Below are 22,187 nucleotides of genomic sequence, written 5' to 3' on the forward strand. Positions count from 1 at the left end.
GTACATACTAAAAATTGACAATACTTATCGCTGCAGTTTTTTTATTGAGTATAAAGAATTAAAAAATTTATTATTATATATGTGCCCAAATTAAAATGAACCGCAACTGATGCACTTTAGTCTTAAATTCAACATTTATTTAAAACATATATGTGAACTTTTCTCACAATGATTATTTACAGATATGCAACAACCTTAATAGATGTTACTGCGATATTGGGTGGAGTGGACCAGATTGTTCTTTGCGACAGGAACAAACATTAGAACCTATCACAAGCAGTACTGAATCATCTTTGTCTTCATCATCAAAAAATAAAATGGAAAAAAAGGAAACACCCTACGGTAAGTTTGTTTATAATACACTGAAATACTTTACTTTTAAAATTAACAGACAAGGTTGTAGTGAAAATTACTGTGATACATGACATACCAAATATTAGAATAGCGTACCGGCAAAAAGCAAGTTTAACTGAAATAATACTTAATATCCAGCGCCGTAATAATTTTGAGCTAGTAATATAGAATTTCGTAACATACGTATAGCTAATTTACTAAATTTCTATATGTAACTTTTCAACTAAAATAATATATAGGATATCAAATAGAATTTCATATGAAGAAATTTTATGAAGAAGTATCAAATTTATCAATAAACATTCATTTCTACGAATCAAATTGTGTAATTGAATTTTTTGAAGTTAACCATAGAAGTCAATAAAAAATTCCGTAAAACATACTGTGCAGGACACATACCTTGTTCAGACTGGATCGGCTGGTAGAGGAAAAATTTATGGCACCCGTCTTAATAAAATGATAAAAACGGTACCGTAAATATCATAAATTATTGGAATTTTCATAAGATTTTTGTAAACCTTTAATCATTATGTATCAAATTCAATTTATGAAATATTAATATTATAATATATTTACCTTTGAAACTAATTCAAAATAAAAATATCCAGTGCATAAGGGTAAAAAATATAAGATTATATTCTGTAACAGAGAAAGTCATTTTGAAGAAAAATTATATGCAGCCTGAATATTTCTATTACAAGATTACTTATTAACGTTAAATATGTCCCGCGTCATAATGGCGTTGCGCCACGATGTTTGACAGCGTAGGTACTGGTTCATAACAGTAGGTAAACTAGAAAAGCCTAAGATGAGAAGAAAATAAAATTATTGGGGGTATCAGTACACCGCATAATCTGATGTTCGAGTAAATTTTAAATCAACATTCTTAGATCATGCGTGATCTGAACTCCATGCGTTTTTAATTCAGCACTCGTAGCTTCCTCTGACATTTTAAGATCAATGTGTGAGCTAGCTGATTTCCTCTTTTATCGAACCATTACCAATCACCTCCGGCTTCCCCCTCCTAATAAATTTATATATGCGACGTCTCTTCGGAAAGTATCGGGCCCACCTTTATATCTTTATGCTGAAGTTATTCTTCATCATTGGGTAGGTGTCATCCTTCAAACGATTCTCACTTCTTCGAATAACATCGTTCCAGCGAAAGTTTCACTTCTCAAAACAGTCCTGGAACTCACTTTTAGGAACGGCCTAATTATAACGCTCGTCGCATTATTTTCAACGGTCGTTTTGTCATCGAATCGATGTCCTTTGAGTAGTTGTTTGAGTTTTGGAAACTGCCAAAAGTCACAGGAGGCTATGTCGGAGCTGTACGGAGGTTGCAGAAACAATGAAATACTGTGTTTACTCAGAAACTTCTACACAAGATTCGATGAATGCGCTGGCGCATTATGGTGATAGAGAAGCCATTACCACTTGATCAGAAGTTCGGGTATTTTGTTCTTATTGCTTCATGCAAATGTTTTAAAATTTGAACGTAATATTCTTTATTATCTGACCTATCGATACACGTTCGTGGTGCATAACACCTTCACAATTGAAAAAAACAATCAACGTTGAGTTAAAATTGCTCCGACTTTGGGGAAGTAACTTGCATTTTTTTTGCTGCTATACTAAAATACAGTCACCTGTCGCCTCTGATGAATAATCCTTGGCTTAACATGAGAAGTATATTCATTAACGGTACATCAATACATATTTCAAAAATAGCGATGAAATTTACATATCAATCGAACATGAAGACTTATGTCTATTACCATCTCGTAGCTCATTTCGTATTTGTGGTAGATTGTGCGACGAAGAAAATGCAATTTTAACGAATACTCTATTTGTGAACAACGCCATCTGTCATTTGTTTGAGAAAATTAGGTAAGAGCTAATGCGACAGAAATCGATAAATGTAAAATCGTTGGTCCAACAACTATTATGAAAAATTGGCTATCACTTAATCCAAGTCAAAATTGGATTGCCAAAAATGCCAGATGGATAACAGAAAATGATCAGAAAATAATCAACGAGGAAGGATATTTCGATGTCACTATTCCTTTAAACTTCATTCTCGGTTTTGCTGAAGATTATCGCAAAGTATTGGTAAATATGAAACAGAAATTAATTCTCACGTGATTGAGCAGTGATTTAAATGTCCTTATCCAAATAACAAAATTGGTGGAATTAGAAACAATCATCGAAAACTTCTAGTCAGTATAACGCGCATCGAATAGCTTATGCCTACGTTACTGCATCGAGTACTAAAAAAATTCGTTTTCTTGATTTTCGGAAAAGAGAAAGAAACATTTCAACGAGTTTTCGTAGTTGAGAATTATATGAATATCCAATGCTACTTGTAAACACAAGTTATGTATGGATAGTCAAAACTGTAAATTCATTGATAAAACCACGTTATATCATCTTAGCTTTTCAAACTAAACGAAAAATACTTCAAAAAGTTAATGCTAGCATATATGCGCATTGTAACATGTAATGTTAAACTTTTCCTCAACTTTCAGTGATATTCTTATGGTAATCTTTATATTGAATATAAATAAATATCAGTTTGCAATGTTGTACAATGTGTATTCCATTTTCCAAAAGGCATACTACGGCAAAGACTTTGAATCGATGATCAGAAAATTTACTGTCATAAATAGTGTACTACTCATTGTCATTGATTGCTCTAAATAAAATTAGTTTTTAATGAATTCTACAGTGAATGTGCACTTGAAGTTTGAAATAAAACAAAATATTCCTGTATAGTATAGTAATATAAAAACTTGCAACGGTAGTCGATTCGATCAATCGATATGTTCTCGATTCGCCAAATTATTTCTCAATGTGTCTCGCCGATCAAAAGTAGTTTTCCTGGGACTTTAGATTCGTGTGAGTGCTAGAATAACAGCAGATTCACAGCAGCAACAAGCGAGCAGCAGCATTTGTCAGAGTAACAACTGTTCTTCGTGAGAGTGACAGCGTAGTTGGTTCCACAGGAGCATCTTTAAATTCTCTAAAAAAAAAGAATTACGGCTGATTACTGTAATGCACCGCAGGATAGGTGCACCTCCATTTTTCTGCTTTACAAATACTTACGATAGTATTTTGTCTATCGCAACTAGTTTTGTATTCGCGTCGAGCATTAGTTTTCGCGGTCGAATTTTAAATTCTCTCTCTCTCTCCGTGTATTATTGTTACATATTTTAAATCATATTCGCGTGCGTGAGTCTTTCGGCCCATCGAAAACTGTAGTTTTCTAGTCATAAACGATTTTGGTTTTATTCGCCGCATTACGTTATTTTGTTTTCTTTTAGTTTAACGTATCCGTCACCGGTTAAATTTTAAACCGATTTCATCTAGGGGATTAGTTGGAATAAACATTAAATCATTCACACCTAAGATAGATCGAGTGTCACAAGTCAGGTGACTTAAGGTGATTTCAATTCTGTTGAAAAGAAGATATCGGAACGAAAGTATCAAACGTAAAGGCGAATACTCGTATACTCATACGTGTTTATCGGAGCGGCGGTTAACTCTGCGTCGTGGGAGTTTGTTCTTTAATAAACCCATTTTGTGCCAGCTAATCCACCCCGTTACAAACTATATAGTACATTGTCTTATTTTGCATGATTGCATCGTTCAATAGAATCAAATACGAGGGTGGTCCGATAAGTATTTAGCCTCACCGCCCGATGGCGCCACTCCTGCAAAAGAAATATTCTATCACGTAGTACAACCTTTTCGATGGTTACTGTCAAGATTTCAGCCGGATCGGAGTTGTAGTTTATTTTTGAGAGCGTGTGAAAGCAAGTGTGTCCGTTGATTTTTGAAAAATGGAAAAAGAGCAGTATCGGTCGGTGATTCGATTCTTGTTTTTGGAAGGGAAATCGCGCAGCGAAATCAAAAAGCGCTTGGATGCTGTGTACGGTGACTCTTTTCCTTCGATGTCGACCGTCAAAAATTGGTTTAACGAGTTTCAACGTGGTCGTATATCGATTTTTGAAGAGCCACGTCCAGGTGCTCTGAAAACGGCTACCACGGAGGATAACGTGACAAAAATTCACGATCTCGTATTGGCAGATCTACGATTGAAGGTGCGCGAGATAGCTAAGATCGTAGGCATCTCAAAAGACCGCGTGGGTCATGTCCTGCATGAAATTTTGGGCATTAGAAAGCTGTCGGCGCGATGGATGCTGCGTTTGCTCACTCCGGACAACAAGCGCAACCGTGAGGCAACTTCAGAGCAATGTCTGACGCTGTTTAAGCGCAATCCTAAGGAGTTTCTGCGTCGTTTCGTGACAGTCGACGAAACATCGATCCACTGGTATACGCAGTATAAGGTATAACAGTTGACTTTACCCGGCGAAAGTGCTCCGAAGAAGGTGAAGACTGCCCCATCGGTCGGAAAGGTGATGGCCACCGTTTTCTGGGATTCACAAGGTGTGATCTACATTGACTACCTGAAGAGGGGCAAAACGGTCACAGAGCTGTACTATGCCGAATTATTGGGCCGATTCGACGTCGAATTGCAGAAAAAACGGCCCCATTTGGCGAAGAAAAAAGTGCTCTTCCACCATGACAACGCACCAGCTCACACCTCCGCCGTCGCCATGGCCAAATTGGTCGAATTAGGCAACGAACTGCTGCCCCACCCACCGTATTCTCCAGATTTAGCCCCGTGCGACTTCGTTTTTTTTCCAAACTTGAAAAAGTCACTCGCCGGGCAGAAATTTGAGTCGAATGGGGAGGTAATCGCTGACACGGGAGCGTACTTTTCAGACCTCGAGGAAACGTATTTTTCAGACGGGTTAAAGAAGTTGGAGCATCGCTGGGCCAAGTGTATCGAACTAAAAAGAGACTATGTTGAAAAATAAAACGCAACTTTTCCAAAATTTTCGTTTTTCTTTTGTAGTCTAAGTACTTATCGGACCACCCTCGTAAGTGGGGATGTAAAGAAGCTTATTTACAAAGTGATGATACATGTATTAAAGAGTTGATTCTATCCTTAAGTAGTTCAGTAACGGCTCGTTCGCAGTAACTGTCAAGATGAAGTATGTAATGCATTTGCAAGGTCTTATGACGTCTAGTAAAACATGCTGTTAAGGAGGTAGTAAAAAACACTTGTACGATTATCATTTAAAACCTCTTTTCCCATGGCGAAGATTAACTGAGAAATATATACATCAGAATCTATGGTTGGAATTCTTTTGCCATACATTAGAATGGGACTCTGGCGATCTTAATTACTTGCAGCACAAATTTGTGATTCAAGACACACTTAAGGAGATAACTAAATTTTTCGTCCCCGATGATGTAAATGTATACATTTCTATTTAATTTTTCAGATATAATATTAATTTACCAAATGACAAAGTTACATGTATAATCGGAACAAAAAATATGACAGATAAAAAATAAAAACTGCTCGCTAGATAAATGATTTGCGACTACTTTTATTTAGATATTATCACTACAGATAGTAATGTCTTAATCTAGTGAACGGTGGTCGTAAATGAACACGTCAGTGAACTGCTGTAGCAGAAGCAGGGCTGTCCTGCTAGATGCTGTACTTATAGAACTACAATTCGCAATGAACACATCTACGTTCTTGGTTTCCTTGTGCTGAGCAATCAAGCATTCGAACTTCTCTGCTGCACTCTTGTACGACACACACCAAAAACAAATATCGGGAAAGATGATTTCCACAATGGGAAGTCGATGTGAAGTGCAGTACAAAGTCTAATAACGCGTAAATTATACAGTTCCTTATTGATCTTTTTTTCTAACTTAGTTAATGAGAGAAAACACACAATACATCATTTGGTCAAGGATACATCACAAGATAATTACAAATTAAGTAAATAAAGTACTACACAAAGATTCTTCCAGTTAATCACAAATAATTTAAGAGTTATGGAAATATGTGAAACATATAATTAGAGAAAACCAAGGCTAGATCTTTATCATAGTTCAGCAAAGCTAGTATAATTTATATTAATCTAAAGTGTAGAGCATGGAGAATATAAATAGAAGTCAGCCAATTTATAAGCCGTGACGAACCGAATCGACCATTCCCCCACCTCTTACTCTACGTAATTAACAGTGCCATCTTACTAGTAGGCCATAAACGAAGTACCGATGGCTTAAAATCTACTGAATAATTTTAATTTTTGGTATTTCATAATGATATATTAGAAAAAATTCTAGTTTCAGGTAAAATAGTTTCATGATTACATAATATACATAAATTTGCACAAAACTACATACTTCCAAACATGAAAAAATATATTCGGATAACATTATTATAATTATTATTTAGATTGTTTTCGTAAACTTTTGACTTTCTGTTTTTTTGCATCGTAAATTTCATTATGTCTCCTGCACACCTTCTTTGCCCGTATCTTCAAATAATAAATAATGAATTCAAAAGTTAGATTCTGAGAATGTTTTTGAAATTCCGTCGAAAATTCAGAAAATTTTTGTATGAGGGGAATAGGGTTTCTGACTCTCCTGTATATAGTCTCTATTATGTAGAGGTAGAATTACATGACAAACTTAACGCAGATATTCCGCATAAAAAAAAGGAGAACATGCCGGGGCCATAAAATCACCCCAGCTGTTGACGCGCTGCCCTACTCATGCCAGCCACTTATTTTCAGGTAGGTTCATAAAAGAATATATTGTCTCGATGGAGATAGACATCGACGCGCTGAGACGAAATGTGAGCGAATCGTCTGTCCCGGGCCAAAGATAGATACCGATATGATACGTCCGACTATTAAACATGAGACTATTTCTTTTGTTATTAATAGTGTTGTGACTTGTGCGCGTATATTTCGACACAGCTGGTTGCGAGTTAGGTCATTTAAGGTTGCATATGACAATGATCAAATTTTTCACTGGGTCATTTTGAATTCGCCATCTTGGTTTTTGAAAAAAAGAAATTTTGTTGCGGACTCGCATTCAGCGATTCAAAATATTTCGAATAAAATTCTTCGTGCAAAAATAGCTATTTGAAAAATGTGTTCTTCAAACGGTTAATAAATTTTCGAATTTTAAGAAATTCATAAATATAAATATTTCAAAATGCGATATCTTGGCGAAAAAAAATATTTAGACAAACTTCACGACATTCGGAAGAAGAAGACTTGTACTTCAAGATGTCTTAAATATTCTGTAAAAAAAGTTAATTATGGTGCTACATAACCTCAAATATATCAAAATACAGTATTTTTTGCATTTTTATGTTAAAATATCTCAAACATCTTACGTGATGAACTTACGTGAGGCCAAATTTGGATTCAACGCACCATAATCCTTCGGGAGTAATATAGCTCGCGTGTAATTTCTGTCCTATTGTTGTTGCTACAGCGAATTCACTTGCCCTCTGTGCGGCACTCTCTTCACACGAACGCAGAGACCGAGCGCGTATGGTGACAAGACATATTTGCTCGTGTCGTTGTTAGGTGCCAGCTGAAAGAGAAAATGGAAAATTAAAGTCGGTGATCCATCCATTGCCCATCGCAAAGTAGTTCAATCCTTCGCCAAGCCCAAGTAATTCCAGCACCAGGATTCCATGCTTAAGAAACACAGGCCGCACAGCGGCTGCATCGAAGCTAGTGCCAGCTATCGCCAGGGCTCCGCTGCCGGCCATCTTTTGCTTTCGTCGACGCCTCCTCTTCGCTGACGGATCGTTAATGCCTGGTGGATCACTCTTTTGAGCATTTAAATTCTCTTTCGCGCCAGTTTGCGCTTGATTACAGCGATTGCCAATTTTCGTATAATGCACACGCCAAGCGAACTCGCTCGCGTAAATTTTTCGTTTGTTATTATATAATCACGTACACTGAGCGAACTCGCTCGCGCAAGTTTTTTTATTGTCACGATCTGGGTTGAGGGAGCATGCCCGCAAGCGCCATTTTTTGTTTGTTAGAAATAAGATTTTATGTTGATTTTGGTACAATAAAAAAGATCGTCTCTTTGTTATTTAATTGTGAGTGATTCTTACATATCCGCTCACCTCTCCCAACCAGAGCTATTAGTTTGCTTGGGGAAGTCAGTGTCAGCTTTATTGACCGATTAGAATCCTAAATAATAATCGCAGATCCCGGATCTTGGTGCACGGTAGTCAATATACTTACATGGCATTCCTTATTTGATCTTAGGTGGCATAACTTTTCGTGTCGCTTTATTTGGTTGGAGGGAGAGGTGACCGCAGAGATTTTCTTTGTGTTAAGTGTTAAATAGTGCGGTGATCTGGTCGATCCTAGCTTTCCAGCGAATTCGCGGAGTTGCGAGCGAGAGGCGTTGAGCATATTTCCTAAAATTTTAAATTTTTTTATTGCATGTGATATTTTATCTTTCGTTTGTTTTTGTGTTGTCAACACGCGTGGTTCGTATTACATTGAATTCGGAGTTAATGAAACGGCCAGAAGCGAAAGTCGTTGTGTTTAGATCAAGCGATTACGCTATCGAGTAGAGCGTACTGTTATTGTTAAGATAGCGACTGAATGAGCCTAGTTATAGGTAAAATTTGTGTGTATTGTTCGCGGCATCTCCGCTCCATGTGCGTAGCACGAGAGTAGAGAGCAATAATTTATAACATTTTTTTTTGGTTGCTGTAAAAGTGAAAGTTCATTTGGAGATGCATTCCTTTGTCGCTTAATGGGTTTTTTTGCGGATGGGGAAAACCCAGAATATGAACATGTGCGGCAGTTCCAGCGGTACGCGCGCGGTGCAAAAAAAAGGGTATGGTCGTCCAGCAATTGTCACCCAGGTAATCGTTTGGAGGGAAATTCGGCACTTTAACCCTTGTAACTCTAATTGGCCCCACGAACAGGCCCAATGCTGGAGAAAACTCTCTGATCCTTCTTGAGAAAGGAGGACGCAGTCAGTAGTTCTCGAGAACTCGATCCTTGCACCTCGTTACTCTCTCTCAGCACTTCGTTGCTCTCTCTTTCAGTTACCTAATTGCTCTCTCAGTTAACTTGCTGCCTTCAGTTGTTAGTTTCGTTGTAATAGCTTATCGTAATAGCCTTCACTGGTAACGTGTGTGCTGAACGTGAGTACGAGTTCCTGGCTTTACATCACGTTCTGTGGACAACAGTTGCGTGCGAGCAGAGTGTCGTGCCTTTTATTCTGTGACTTGGCAAATCCACGATCGCAACAAGGGCTACCGGCACCCGTTGGCCTAGCTGAGGATATGCGTGATATCCTCTGAAGCATCTCCGACCCTGGGCAGTTCAAATAGCAGCAACTTGGCCTTACTCTTAGGGGCAGCATAGTGCAGGCCGTGCCCGTGACCAAGATGTTGGCACTGTGCTGCTCTAGGAGACGACCTTCCTTCTCGCACAAGGTGCAATTAGCGTCGTGTAGTAAGCGAGGAGTTTTTAAATTGAATGACCATTCACAGGCAAAGCGAGCCTGCCGAAATTTATTAATTGAATAAGTATCGTAACTCCTTGTACATTTGTCGATTGTGTTTGCTCATATTTAGATGGCTTTTCCCTGCTTATGACTGGGATTTTTATGCCGGATAAATACGATCCTAATTATACTTGATAAAAATCTAATAAAAATAAATCCATGTCCTTTATTTATTCAATATTCACGCACCATATCCGTATTAAATTTCGAAGAACTTGATATACATGAGACTTATAAATTCTCTCTTATAGGTGATTTGAATTTCTGTGCTGATTATATTTAACTTGAAATTTCTACTAAAATAATTGTCCAATTTGTTCTTGTATGTAATTTATGAGTGTTTAATTTATATATTGTGAAAATCGCAACGAATAATTCTTGATTATACCGAATTTTTGATAGTCAATAGCTCGAGATTAAGTATGTTTACAGGCAGCGTCAAAGACTTTGTATTGCATATTCGCACAAAAGTCACCGCTGCAATTGAACATTGCTCCCACGCATTTAGCTGTTCTTAGAAATATAGAAAACGAGCATGTTTAAGCCTGTTCGAAGTGAAATATGTCAGAGAACTTGAATTGGTTCGGTGTTTGTTTTGTTTGTCGTGCAAGGTCGGGTCATACGGTATTATCCTCGGGTAATACGATGTCGGTGACGAGGTCACCTAAGGGTCAGAAAGCCGTAGAATCGTTGCCGCTACCGAAAACTTTTAGAAGGAGAGTTATGGGGATTTCCACAGTTAAGTCGATATGGGAGCGCATTCAGGGAATGAAATTCCAAGAACTCTTGACATAAATGACCGAGAACGACTTAGTCATAGATGTTACTACCGTAATCGTGAAGGATAGGGTATTTTTTTTATTATTTTATGATATGAGAGAAACTCCCTTTAACAAATATATAAAAACATACATAAAATTAATAACAAAAAATAAAAAAATTTTAACAAAAGAAACAACAACAGATAACAAAAGAATAACGAATAAAAGGAAATTAACAAATAATAGAAAATTAACAACAAATTTAAGAGTGACATAGTATAAAAAGAAAAAGAGGCAGCCAATAAATTAGAAGACATAATGGAAGAAAATATGGTAAGGAGAAAAAATATGAAACATTAGCAAAACTCAAAAAGCTCCAACCCAACAGCTCTCTTAAATACATCTATAGAAGTGAAATGAATGTCAAGTAGAAAGAAGTTTAATAATGTTATAAGAACGATCGATGACTAAGGTATGATTGAGAGTGGACTTGCGTGAGGACGGATATAAAATGAATAGGGGCATGCACGAAGGAAACGCGATGTAACAGTTATAAAATCTGGTTTGAAAGGAAAGTAGAGTGAACAAAGTTTTAACATAATTTATATAAAAACAAAACAGATTGATAAAGAAAAGATCGAGCAAACATTAAAAGATTGCGCTGCTTCCATATAATCGTGGAAATAAGGGTCCATGCGATGACCAAACCTATTCGATAAAAAACGCAAAAAGCAGTGTTTAATGATCTCCAAAGATTTAGTGTGAATATCATAATGCGGAGACCAAATTATTGATACGAACATTAGCCTGGAGCGAACAAAAGAATTATATAGTGCTACAAACCAGCCTGGCCGTCTGAAGCACGGCACTGTCTGAAAATAACAGATAACGCACGAGACACCAAAAGACAAGTTTGCTTAATATGAGCCTCGAAACAAAGTTTAGGGTCGAATAAAACTCCCAAGTCCTTAAACTCAGATACTCTACTTATGGCAACAGAATCAAAATGATAATTAAATAACATAAGTGATTTGCTGCTATAAAAGGAAAGAGTTGTACACTTTTTAATGTTCAGAGTCAGACCATTCGACTGTAGTTCATCTGCCTCACTCATGGAACAGATTGGCTTAAACAGCTTTGCATCATCCGCGTAGAACGAGATCTTAGAAGATTCGATGACTGAGAAAACGTCATTAATGAATATGATAAAGAATAACGGGCCAAGGTGAGAGCCCTGTGATACACCAGATAAAGCCGTAAATGCTGACGAGATAAATTGCTAAAGCTTAACAAAATAAACACGGTCTATCAAGTAAGAAGAACACTATGGAAGTAACGCACCATGAACCCCATAGAAAGAGAGCTTGAATAATAATAAAGTATGATTGACACAGTCGAATGCATTACTAAGGTCTGTATAGACCGTATCCATCTGTACATCATCATCAAAGGCATCTGTCAAACTTCGACAAACTCAGCAAGGTTTGTGATAGTCGAGCGAGATAGAACGAATCCATGTTGGGAGACATTAATGGAGTGGGAAAGAAAAAATGATAATTTAAGGATACCAGGTGATCAAATAATTTTGAAAAAACATTCAATTTAGCTACCGGGCGATAATTGGAAACAATCTTTCTATCGCCATGTTTTTTATATATAGGAATAATGAAGGAATGCTTCCAGGAGGAGGGAAAAGTACCTGCACGGAGGGAAGAATTAAAAATAATCAGCAATGGCTGAGCCAGATTTTCCAAACAGTTGACGATGAACGTTGACGAGATACTATCCTGACCAGATCCATACGAAGGCCTGATTCGAGAGAGCCCCCTCTTTACATGTTCATGAGTAAGGGCAAAACTAGAGAAAGATTTCGAATCAAAAGCACATCCCGGGAGATCACAATCCACAGTTGAAGCCATAAACACTGAATAGAATCGTTTCGGAAATAAATTGGCAATATCCAAACCACATGTAGCCATGAAGTCATCCAAAGACATGCAGCCGGGTAATCATTGCGCTTTCCCTTGTTGTTGGCATATTTTCAGAATAAACTAGGACCCTATGTCAACGAGTTCTCGGTGTTCTTAATGTATAGACTATAATCTCACGATAGGAGACGCTTACACGAGGCTCTCAGCAATCTAAACTCCTGCAATACATGTCCACATCCCACTTAAATTATTATGCGACTTCTTTTTTTCAAAAATAACATATCTCAATTCCCTCGATATCCATTTTGGGAAACTAGAGACAGACGATCCAGTCAACGAAGTACTGCAACTAATAATTTCAAATAATTTCCCGTAAAATTGATCCAATAAGGTATTCGTGTGATGCTGACTATTGGCAGAAAAGTATTCTAATCTATTGATGAGAGCACAGAGTTTATAGAAGGGTAATCGACTTTGCTAAAATTAAAGTAAGCTGTAGAATTGCACGGCAATGAAGACTACTGCAAAGCATTTCACGCTTTTTTTTATAGCGTTCGTCATGAATCGACGCCACCAGTGAAGATTGATGATTTTTTATCGGGTGATATATCGACCACCATTGATGCAAGATCATCAACGCGGACCGAATCGCTGCTGGGGACTCTTAAGGCGGGAGTAAGCGTAGCCGTGAACGCTCGGCAAGTGTTTAACAAGGGCACGGAGTGTGGCCTTGAGGTGCCATCTGAGACATGAACTCGCGTCACGAATATTATGGCCGCCTATGAGGGGGCGCGCGAAATGGATACGAGAGCGGGATTACAGTTCTCGGTATCAATTACCTTCGCGGTAGCGTTGGGTTTTGCGAATACACAAACCAAGATAGCGCGAACGACTACTTTCTGGAAGAGAGAAAGAAAGAGCAGCTATGTTTTGCTACAAACCCTCTTTATAATATAGGAACGTATGCAGCTTATCTTATACTCATATTGTAGAAAAATATTACCTGTTAATATTACAAGCGTTCGGTAGGATGTTCGATGGTCAGTATCCAGGGTGACTTCGAGCTGTTTATAGCTCATTGGGAAGTTAGTTTTGCTTTTATTCGTGTAAAAAAAATTGTTCTTAGTGAAAAAATGGAAAATATAATTAACAGTTGTCAACTTCTCGAAACGGTAAGTAATCATTTCTTTTAATGAAAAATAATTTTATATATATATATATATATATATATATATATATATATATATATATATATATATATATATATATAATTTTAATAATTTTTATAATTTATATAATTCTAACACAATCCCGCATGAGCTGCTGTACCGGCTGCTTATCGCGCTGTAAGAACGCATAAATTCTTTTTTTTATATTATTTAATATTGAATATTTTAATAACTATTTATTTTCTGTTATTCAGGTGTGCAGGCAACACACAGCATGTTGCCCAACTCACATAAATGATTGTAGTTGCTCGTGAAGTAAGTTTATTATTATTATTTAACTCTGTACGTATACTTATACAGATTTTTTATTTTTCAGTCGATTAAAGAGACATTGACCGAAAGGCTGGTTGTGCAACAATTAGTTTATCAAATAGAAAAAACGGTCGAAGATCAAGTGAGGGCGCAGATTTGTCGCCAGAAACACGCTCAAATCATGAGGAAGAAACAGGAGTCCTCACGATTAGAGCGAAAGAGAAAAGTAGAGCTGGTTAAGATGGAGCAGGATAAATTAGTGGATAAAATCAAGAGAAGAGTAGTTCCAATAAAATCGTTCTCCTCAGCGTCACCCTCATCAACATCATCATCTTCAGGATCGGTGACGTTGTCATCGTCGGCTACATCGTCTGCGTCTGCGACGTTTGCGTCGTCTACGACGATTGTGACATCATCGATGCTTTCACTTGAAATTTTACAGGATGAGGCAATGGATTTTTTAACAACAACGTCATCGCCATCATACGAAGAGAACACGTGCGATGTATATAGTACGTAGCATACAGTGTAGAGCCCTATCGAGCTTGCGTGTAGCTATAGTTAGCTTGGAGAGGAAATGGAGAACAGTAGTTTACTACTATACTAGAGATGTTAACTCGAGCAAAGAAGAGAAGAAGAGAGAGCATGCGTTTACTACTATAGTAGCGTATCCCCAAGCTAAAACTATAAACAGCATGCACACTATGGTTCACGCTGAGCCAGAGCTAGAGAGAGTACTCAATACCTAATCATAACATATACTGTTATGATTAGGTATTGAGTAAAGACATATATTTGAAACTAAATGCTTTTATTCATAAAATTTAACATGATGTATAGTATGTTATACATTTTAATTTGTTTAGCTTATAATTAATTGTATTAATTACATTTTATTTAGAGAGTATATCAATTATATTAAACTAATTTCTTTAGATCGCCGCTGATAGGATTATACTGTACAATTCGATCGTGTAGAATTAAACAATAGGCTGCAATATTATCAGAAAAATCTTCTCTCATGTCAAACTCTAGGCGGACGTCTACAGGAGCACTTTTGATAGATTCATTTTGTTTCGAACAATCTATCACGATTAACGGTAATTTTTCAATGAAATTTATTTTATTAAGCAATGGTTCAATTTCTTTTCCATAATATGCGCTTTAAAAGTTAGCGTAAATAAAATACTTCATACTGGTTTTGATTAATGTTTAAATTAAGATTTCTATATGGATAGCATTAAGAGTTTAGAAATAATTTAACATCACAAATGTTACAATGGTCAAAGTGACTAGCAGAAGCAGCTACTTCATTTTTTCGCTGTGTTTGAAAGGCTAAAATAACAAAACGAGGTTTTCCCAATTGATTGGATGTCTTCACACTCCAAACATGTTTAGATGTGCGAGGTACTTTTGGATACTCGTATAACTCCCATGTGCGATATCTCATAGTGATCGCTCTATCGCGACTAATTTGATTAAGTAATTTGATTTTTTCTCTATCAGCTGCTACCACATATGGCATTAACCATTCAATTTTATTTAGAGCAATTTTAATTTTTTCATAAGTAATTACTCCATTTGTATTGGTAGGTGTAGTTATAGTAACATTAAAATCATTTCTCGATATTGTAATAATAAGCTCATTTACTACAATTTTTCGATAATCTTCAGCAAATACTGAGAGGTATAGTAACATCGAAATAACCTTCGTCATTTGTAAGTGATACTTCTTTCTCACTAGTCCAACCAGCAATTTCAGCTATTAAACTTTGACTTGGATTGAGTGATTGCCATTTCTTCATAAGACTTGTCAAGCCAACATTTTTTACTTTATCTATTTTAATAGCATTTATCTCGTATCGTATCTCCTCGAACAAATAACATATAGCATTATTAATTAACTTAGTTTTAACTGCTATATTTCCATTTTCCTGAGATAATCTACCGCAAACATGAATCATACTGCGAGATGGAAGTATGGATAAATCTTGACGCTGAATTGAGATACGAATTTCATCATTGTTATTGAAATATGGTAATGAATAAGGCTGATACGCTATAGACTCATCGAAAGCGACACCTGAATGAATATTTAGAATTTCGTCCATTTTGTTGTAAGCAACACACTAATATACACGATACTTTGCGCCAGCTGATGTATTTTCTTTTACTTTTAGTCCTAGACTTTTCAGGAACTAAATGTTCTGACGTGTGAGCGCTGCGGTAGCTCTCGGTCGACTGATCGCTGACTGACATTGCAGTCTATTCATATATCCTCGTCAAATTTTATTGTTGTTAAATATGATTCCCATCATGATATTGCTTTGATGTGAACACGTACAGTGATGACTTCTCCTCGAAAATTAACTAGGTTTCCGTCTTGATCAACAATACGTATTTCTAATTGATCAATACTTCTCTCGGCGACTGGTAAATAAATTATATGTGAAGGTACTTAAATTATTTTATATCCTGGTGGTACTGCTGGAAAAAATTCATATATAGTATGCACTTTACGTTCGTTTATATACGAGTAAGAACCTCTAGTAATATTACACTCTATGCGTAAAGCGTTCACTTTGAGTATAGTTACAGGTAAATCAGAGCTATGAATTTCGTTTGCAGATAGCTCTCGTCTAGTAAAGCCTAAAATTGAACCAATAGAATTTTCTGGTTTGAAATTTATTTTATGACCACACTGAATAACACTACGTAGAGTATTATTGTTTGATTTTAAACTAATTAATATTTCATTAAGCGATAACGTTTCTTGTAGAAAACTCTCTATATCCTCTATCTCATAGCTACCTGAAGGTAAAACGATTTTGTGTTCATCAACGTAAAATTTATTATTACCAACGTGAAAATTTGGTATTGAATTAACTGTTAATAGCTCCACTAAGCCTAGTACATATTGTTTATTAGGCGATAGCTCTATTGGTGGAAAATAATTTGCTTCAAGAACTGATGAATTTCCTGACAGACTTAACGTTAGTGTGTTCTCCATCAGAGTTTTTTATTAAATGACTCTTTTCTCATTCATCACATCTATTTATAGTTTATTCGAAAGAAATTTTAGGAAAAGATGTCCACAGTTATAGGTATCGAAATCATGATATCTCATATAGTTATATTTAACTCTTTAGACTTTGAGATAGAGAAATAAATCGATAGGAGGTTGAAGATCACCAAAACAATCAAAGTATATAACTTCATCACCTTTCTTATTATATACTACCCAGTGCGTATCTGGTCTATTTATATCATCTAAATTGATAACAGCTGATTCTTGATAGTCAGGTTCGTCTGATGGTAAATCGTTACGCATGAAAATACCTCGAAAATTAGCAATTTTTAGTATTTTAGGATATTTTTTTATATCTAAATCAGTCAGAGCGCGTTTAGGCAAAATTATTTCAAAGTTTTTTTTTTCTTAAACCTTGCCCGCTCACATGCGGTTTGAGATGTAGACCATAACCTTTACTATGAGGCTTCAGATAAAGAACTTTACCTAAAGCAATAGCCTCCATAGTTTTGTTATGTCCTTGAGCCTCTTTCAGCTCATTTTGAGTAGCTTTAGCGCTGTTCACAGCTTTTGCTATTGAAGCAGCTCCTCCAGCTAGAGCTTCAGTGGCGCTTAAAGCAGCAAATAATGGAATTAAAAAAGGAAACGCTCCACCAACTTTACTGGGAATAGGTAAAATATGTGGTATATTTATTTTACTTCTACGGCCAGCCTTTTTCACAGCTTCTTTGGCTGCTTTTATAGCCGAACGAATAAGTACAAGAGCTCGATTGTTAGGCACACTACTTTTCGAAGCTGACTTAATAATTTTATTCAATCTAACTGATGGCTTTGTGATGTTCGTATCACTTATAATAATAATTCGAACTCTCGTATCTAGCTAATGAGTAAGAATTTGTTTCAAATATTTTACTCTACTTGTCGATAAAATAAATAGATAAATCAAATGTACTCTAATAATAATAAATAAATCAAATATATACAAATAAGTACAATGTTTCAGGGAAAGTCAGACGATGCCCTAGTTTCTTATGGTGCGAATTGTTCTATAAGCAGAGCTAAAGTCTTTCTTGGATAGGATATAATTCGGCCCAAGTTTCTTATAGTGCGAGTTATTCTATAAGTGGAGCTTGAATTATAAGGAAGGAACAGTCTTGCTCGGTTAATTACAATGAGAGAAAGAACTTAGGTATTAGCCAAGTTTATTCAGACTCATACGCTCACCTTGCAAGGCTAGAAGAGAATGCTAGCCTGTGCAAAAGTGGGCGTATTTATACACAGATTTTCCCGCTTATTTTTGCAGGAGAGATGTCATCGAACATTCGAGACACATTCGTGAATTTTGAGAAATGAGTTTTCTTAATTTACAAGTAAATAACCATTAATAGTAAGTTTTTAACACGTGTAAACTTTACAGAATTTGTTATTTGTTGATTTTATATAATATACAATTATCGCAAATAGTGTCGTCAAAAGTTATTAACTAATAAAGTTAATTAACGTGATATTATGATATTTACAATAGAAAATTAATAAATTTTTATATAACTTTATAGTTGATTCAATTTAGAAGTATTTTCTAAAAATGTATATTTAAATTAGTTAATAACATTTGAATTATAACTAATTTTTTATATTTGTAACGGTTTTTCCTAACCTTATAATGCAATTATTAGATTAATTATCTAAGATTCTTAAATCATAAAGCTATCATTATCAAGTATAAAATTAATACTTTCGTTTTATATACAGCTTATTGTTTAAATAAATTATTAATTGTTTATTTACTAATAACAGTTATTATTCAGCTGTTATTAATGAAACCAATTCTTACTCATGTTCTATACTTATTCATTTTGCATATGGATTATTTATATTTTTCTAATAATTCATATTTTTAGCGTAATAAATAAATTAACTTTGCATATTGAAATTCATTGTTATTTAATAATTAAATACAATTTGTATTATTATATTCTGAATCTACGTACTAAAATCTATATAATAAATACTTTGTTATATTAAAATTATCTCTAATTAACAAATTTTTCTTAATAATAAAAATTATTATATCTATATCTATTACTTTGTGACTATTTATTTGTGGCTATTTATTTTGATTTGACTCTTATATGAATACAATCGAGTAAACAGTGAGGTAGCGTCGCTTAATGTAGTTAGTTTATTTATTTACAACTTATATGTTACATTTGGTTTATATTTCTTAAATTTCTATTTGTGTCTCGTATCCAGTTTGTGTAGTTGATTATGTATGTGTTTTGTGTGTGTGTGTGTGTGTGAGTGAGTGCGCGCGTGTGTGTGTGTATGTGTTGTGTAAATATGTGCCTTTGTAGGTGTGTCTGCAACTCTTGTGTCCATGTCTTCTGCGCCTGCCTGTTCCTCTTTTCTTCTCATTTTTCTTCTGATTAATTTTCTCTTCCTCTTTCTCTCTCCAAGATCTGCCTTTTCCGCTCTTCTGTTTTTTTTCAGCTTTTCCTTTATTACTTTCTTTTGCCTTTTCACCTTTGCCTTTCCTTTGCTTTTGCTCTCCTTCTTGCTAATCATTTCATCTATCTTTCTTCTTGTTAAGGCTTTGACACCTTTTTCTTGTTTCCTATTGCTCCCTCTGCATTTCCTTTCCTCAACCTCACTTATTTTTCCTTAGTATCTTATGATTTGCCTTCTAGTTTACCTTTTTCTTTCTCTTCTTCGATTCTTCTTCTTTTCCATTTTGCTCCATCCTCCAATACCTGCTTCCTCTCGCTTGTGTAGTTGCTTTTACTTGTGTCTTGTGTGTGTGTGCATGTGTATGTTTATGTTTGCGCGTATGTTTGTGTTTTGTGTGTATGTGTGTGTATGTATGTGTGTGTAGATGTGTCTGCGAGTCTTGCTTCTCTGTCTTCTGTTTCCGTCTCTCCTTAAGGTCTTGTAGCTTCGTCTTCTTGCTTTTCTTTTTCTTTCTTCTCTTCATTTCTTCTTCTTTTCCATTTTATCTCCATCATCCACGCTATCTTTTCTTTGCTTCCTATTATTATTTTTTCCCATTCTTCCCCTTCCTTTCTGGTTTTTTCACATTTTTCTACCATGAGCTTCCAATTTTCTTCCTCTTTCATACACATTCTGCATCTCTTATTTTCTTCTTTTTCCCAATACCTGCTTCCTCTCGTTTCATTGCCTAACCTAAACCTTTCCCTTATTTGCAGGCCTTTTATTCTTCCCTCTCCTTGCATTTCCTTTAACCTATACCTTTTCATTTCTTCTTTCAGCTCTTTCCACTCGTTTATGTATCTTGATTTTTCTAGCTTTTCTTCTAATTCTTTTTCATCTTTTTTGTTCAGCTCATCTCTTATTTCTTCCCAAAACTCTTCCCTCATTTCATCTCCCTCTTCTCTCTCTCTGTATATTTTACTTTTTTCCAGCCTTTCCTCTCTCTCCTCCTTCTTACCCTTTTTATCTTTTTCATTTCTTTCCCTTTTCTTTAATTCTCTCCATGCTTCTTTTCTTATTAAGCCATCTCTTTCTTCTCTTATTTTGTTTTCATACTTCATTGCTCTTTCTAATGCTGTTTCTTTCATTTCTTGTCTTCCTGTTTCCCATCGTATTAGGTAACTTGGCGTGTTTCTATCTAATCCTAATACCCACTTTATGTATTTTAGTTGTAGTCTCTCTATTTCCTCATATCTCTTCCATCCCCAGATTTCTGCTCTATACATAATCACGCTTTTCGCCAGAGCATCGAACAGGTTCATCCTTAGCTCCCAATTTTCTCTAAATAGCTTTTCTCCTAGCCCCCATAGTCTTCCGAGTCCCATATTTATTTTCCCTTCTACCTTCATTATCTGCTTTTTATTTCCGTTATTTCTGCTTATCATATATCCCAAGTAGTTGTACTCTTTAACCATCTCTATCTTCTCACCTTCCCATTCGAATTCTTCTTTCTTCCCCCTTCCTCCTACTCTCCTGCATTTCATCATCTTTGATTTTCCTACATTTAACTCTAATCCCCTTTCTTCCAGGTATCTTTTTAATTTTTTCAGCATTGCTTTCATTCCACTTTCACTCTTTGCCATCATCACTATATCATCTGCGTATCCTAATGTCCATATTTTCTTCCTTCCTATCACTACCCCTCCTTCCTGCACCTGCTTGATCTTCACTTCCAGGTCGGCGAAGGCAAGATTAAATAGCTCAAAGGGCACCCTTGCCTTACGCCTTTGTAAGTCTCAAATTCCCCAATTATTTCTCCTCCACCTTTTACCTTACTCCCTGTTTTCTTGTATATTTCTTCTATTCTTTTCCTAATTTTTCTATTTATCCCTTTCTCTTTCATTGTTTCCCATATTTTCTTCCTCTTTATTTTGTCAAAAGCGGCCTTCATGTCTGCAAAGAATACGAACAGTTTTCCTCCTTTTTCCCTTATTTCCTTTCCTATTATTGTTTTTAATATAAATATCGCGTCCATTGTTTTCTTCCTAAATCCCATCTGCGTATCACTTAGCGTTTCTTTCTACTTCTTCTTTCCTCCCTTTCTTATATATTGGTACTATTATTCCCTTCCTCCATTCTTCCGGATATCCTTCTCCGTTCCATATTCCATTTAAGCATTTTGTCATATCTTTTATCAAGCCTTTCGTGCCTTCCACCCACGCTTCATTTGCTATACCATCTTCTCCTGTCGCCTTTTTCTTTGTCATTTGTCTTATTACCTCTTTTACTTTTCTTTCTTTCATTTCTTCATCTTCCTTTCCTTCGCTGTCTTCGGTTTCTTCTCCTTTAATTTCTTCCTATTCTTTCTCTCCCAATTGTTCCTTGAAATGCTTTATCCATTCTTCTTTTTCTATATTTTCGTCTAATCCAATTCTTTTCTTCCTATTGCCATTCACTTTATCCCAGAATTTTCTTCTCGTCTTATCTGTTTTTATTTCTTCCTCCACTCTTTTCCCTTCATCTTCTTTTGCTTTTCTTATTTTCTCTCTGTATTCTCTCTTTGCTTCTAGGTATTTGCCTCTGTCTCCTTCCCCTTTTCTTACCTTATTTAACTCTGCCATCACCCTATCCCTTTTTTCCTTACATTCTTTTCTCCACCAGCTTTTTTTTGATCCTTTTTTTTCCTTATCTTCTTTTTTACAACTGCGTTCTTCCCTCTATTTTTTATATCTTTCTATTAATCTGTTCGCTCTATTGCGTCTATCCATCT

The 22,187-nt window shown here is 35.8% G+C and overlaps 1 protein-coding gene across 1 annotated transcript in view; it reads left to right on the forward strand.

Moving 5' to 3' along the window:
- Window positions 1-22,187, forward strand: part of LOC131675344 (disintegrin and metalloproteinase domain-containing protein 11) — a 2,271,363-nt gene that overhangs the window by 2,193,691 nt on the left and 55,485 nt on the right. The window contains exon 18 of the mRNA XM_058954276.1: window positions 183-342. Within this exon, the coding sequence (XP_058810259.1) occupies window positions 183-342 (160 nt within the window). The remainder of the gene's footprint in view (window positions 1-182; window positions 343-22,187) is intronic.

The sequence above is a fragment of the Phymastichus coffea genome, unplaced genomic scaffold (assembly GCF_024137745.1).
Source record: "Phymastichus coffea isolate CEN01 unplaced genomic scaffold, Cenicafe_Pcof_1.1 PCOF00019, whole genome shotgun sequence".
NCBI classification, from domain to species: Eukaryota; Metazoa; Arthropoda; class Insecta; order Hymenoptera; family Eulophidae; genus Phymastichus; species Phymastichus coffea.